Source organism: Siphateles boraxobius, unplaced genomic scaffold (assembly GCF_051911475.1).
Source record: "Siphateles boraxobius isolate OS27281-9 unplaced genomic scaffold, OSU_SipBor_1 198, whole genome shotgun sequence".
Taxonomy (NCBI): domain Eukaryota; kingdom Metazoa; phylum Chordata; class Actinopteri; order Cypriniformes; family Leuciscidae; genus Siphateles; species Siphateles boraxobius.
This window is the reverse complement of record NW_027508808.1, coordinates 100,001-102,500: the sequence shown is the minus strand read 5'-3', so window position 1 is coordinate 102,500 and position 2,500 is coordinate 100,001. Positions and strand designations below refer to the sequence as shown.

Sequence of the window (2,500 nt, the reverse complement as noted above, 5' to 3'; positions counted from 1 at the left end):
CATTTTCCTCACCTAGTATCCGGCACGAGTAATCATGTTTTGAGATGCAGGTCTGCGACCGCTTTACGTGCTCACATTTAATCATCTTTCTCCCCTTCATTTATGTTTCATTGAATCAATCAAGGTACAAGTGAAGGACCAATGCAATGAAATAAAATTTTCATAATAAATAAAGTGCATCAAATTGATCTACGTTTCTTTCGATTGTTTTCCACGTGCAAAAGGTACTTACTGACTCTGCATGCGAGGCATTCACACAAACACTGAGTGATTATCCCAGCACATAAAAATGGAACCTAAAAATAACCTACATAGAACGTTCCCCTAACGTTCCCGAATGTTTTTTTTTTTGGGAACCAAACAAGAACGTTATAGGAACGTTCCATGTAGGTTATTTTTAGGTTCCATTTTTAGAACGTAAGGAAAACGTTCCGGGAACGTTCCCCTAACGTTAAGGGAAAGTTCTAGGAACGTTCTGGGAACCAAAAACTAACGTTCCCAGAACCTAAATTTGTTTGCTGGGATGAGCGGAAGCTTTGACATTTTTACATGCCACAAATATGACGATCCGTTTGCAACGGACCCCCAAAATATAAAGACAGCTATATATTTTCATGCATAAAATCTATCCATTTCTGATAAAATAGTTTTACTCATTGATGTTATATTTATATGGCTCCGTAATAATTAGTCACATGGCATTTATGGCACAAATTTGCAATTTTGTGACTCATTTTGGAGGCTGTTTTGATTAATAACTAAAATATAATCTAAACTAAAAAACACTTTACAGTAAGGTTCATTACTTAAATTAGTAACTAACATGAACTAACAATGAGCAATACACCTTTAACAGTATTTATTAATCTTTGTTAATGTTAGTTAATAAAAATAGTTCATGTTAGTTCACAGTGCATTAACTAATGTTAACAAATACAACCTTAGTAACGTATTAGTAATTGTTGCATTAATATGAACTAAGATAAATAAATGCTAAAGAAGTATTGTTCATTCTTAGTTCAATTATTGTAAAGTATTAAGGAATCGTGATTTTTAAAAAAATCAGAATACAATTTTGAACATTGCAAACGTTTATTACAACAACAAAAACAAACAAAAAGACAGCATGAAAAACAAGTAACCGACGAGAAGGTTCTTTGAACCCATTAAACTTTCGTCCTCATCACACAATCACAACACGCCCAGCGCCCTCTAGCGGCTCAGATCAACTCTCACAGTTCAAACGAGCATGAAATCACATCCTGGCATCTCAGAACAGCTTCTTTCTGAACACCGAGAGGAGTTTCCAAACCAGACACCTGGAAGTTCAGGACGTCGATATCCGAGGCGCCGAACCGCGCGCGCACGCGCACTCTCTCGTGCATGTTGAACTCAACTTGTTTGTCCGTCATCAATAAGAGAGTCCGCAGAAACCTCTCGCGCAGATCTGAGCGCAGTCGCTGCTCCTCTTCATCAACAGCTCCCGACGAAGAGGAGGAGGAGAGTGTCGTGGGACACAGAGCGATGAAGCGCGGGGAGTTCGGGTCGAAACCTCGGCTGTTCGGGTCCGGGCCGCGGGGAAGCCGGAGAACACTGACGGGAGTCTTCATACTGATCTGTTTAAATAACACACACATCACCAACTTGCATGTGCTAATGGTGACTATACTTTAAAGATATAAAGTGGCATCCGTTGCAGCAACTGCTGTTTACGTACCTCATTCAGTATGAGCGCTGCATCTGCATATCCGGTTTGTATTTTCAAAATAAAAGTCATCAAGCAGGGCAAAAGAGAGATGGTGCTCTATGCAGAGCCAAATGGGAGGAGCTAGAGCTCGAGCTCCCCCTTTTCTGGAGCTCCACCTCGCTAAATGTAGTGGGCGGGGCTTCGCTGCAGCGTCCAATGGGAGGAACTAGAGCTCTATTTTTTACAGCTCACCCTCGCTGGATCTAGTGGACAGAACATGACGCGCTGTTAATGTTAGCGCGAGTTTCACCCGTGATGAAAGGACAAGTTTGTTTTGATGCGTAAGATGCTGGCAAACAAAATATTGTATTTTTCTCTAATATTTGTCATGATTATGATAAATTATAAAATTATTTATCGTTTCTGTGACAAACGCGTAAACACTTAATAAGAACATTGCTATGTGTGCATGTTTCTAAAAACTGTTGAAACTATCTATGTATTAATTTCCCTTTTGATTAAGATGAACAGTTTTGTTGTTTTCCTCACTTTTAAAGCCGCTTTGGACAAAAGCGCCTGCTATATGATTATGTAGCCTAAATTACTAGACTTAAAAGGCAATGTGAAAGCTTACTATCTGTGCACCCGTTTATTTTTTGTCCACCGCAGTAACGCGTGTTATTTGTGTGAATTAATCTAAATCATCTGATTAATTCATGAAATAAAAAATAATAAGACTAGGTTACCTAATCTGCTCTTTTTGTACGTAAATGTAAAAGCATAGGCTACTCCAACAGGCCAGTTGTAATTTTT

At 38.9% G+C, this 2,500-nt stretch overlaps 2 protein-coding genes across 2 annotated transcripts in view; one reads left to right on the top strand and one right to left on the bottom strand.

Annotated features, from left to right (window-relative positions):
• The window catches only part of tirap (toll-interleukin 1 receptor (TIR) domain containing adaptor protein), a 26,032-nt gene that overhangs the window by 10,510 nt on the left and 13,022 nt on the right, over nt 1-2,500 (top strand). The gene's annotated exons all lie outside the window — the stretch shown is intronic.
• On the bottom strand, nt 1,122-1,785 carry gemin7 (gem (nuclear organelle) associated protein 7). Its single transcript, XM_077235532.1, has 2 exons — nt 1,718-1,785; nt 1,122-1,616 (listed from the first exon to the last, which is right to left on the bottom strand). The coding sequence occupies exons 1-2, from the start codon at nt 1,775-1,777 to the stop codon at nt 1,233-1,235; spliced, it is 444 nt and encodes a 147-aa protein (XP_077091647.1). The 5' UTR covers nt 1,778-1,785; the 3' UTR covers nt 1,122-1,232.

Excerpts from the sequence above, each read along its gene's own strand:
- gemin7 (XM_077235532.1), bottom strand. The coding sequence starts at position 1,777 with ATGACTTTTATTTTGAAAATACAAACCGGATATGCAGATGCAGCGCTC. Across the intron at positions 1,617-1,717 it reads CAGCGCTCATACTGAATGAG|ATCAGTATGAAGACTCCCGT; the intron begins GTACGTAAACAG and ends TTATTTAAACAG.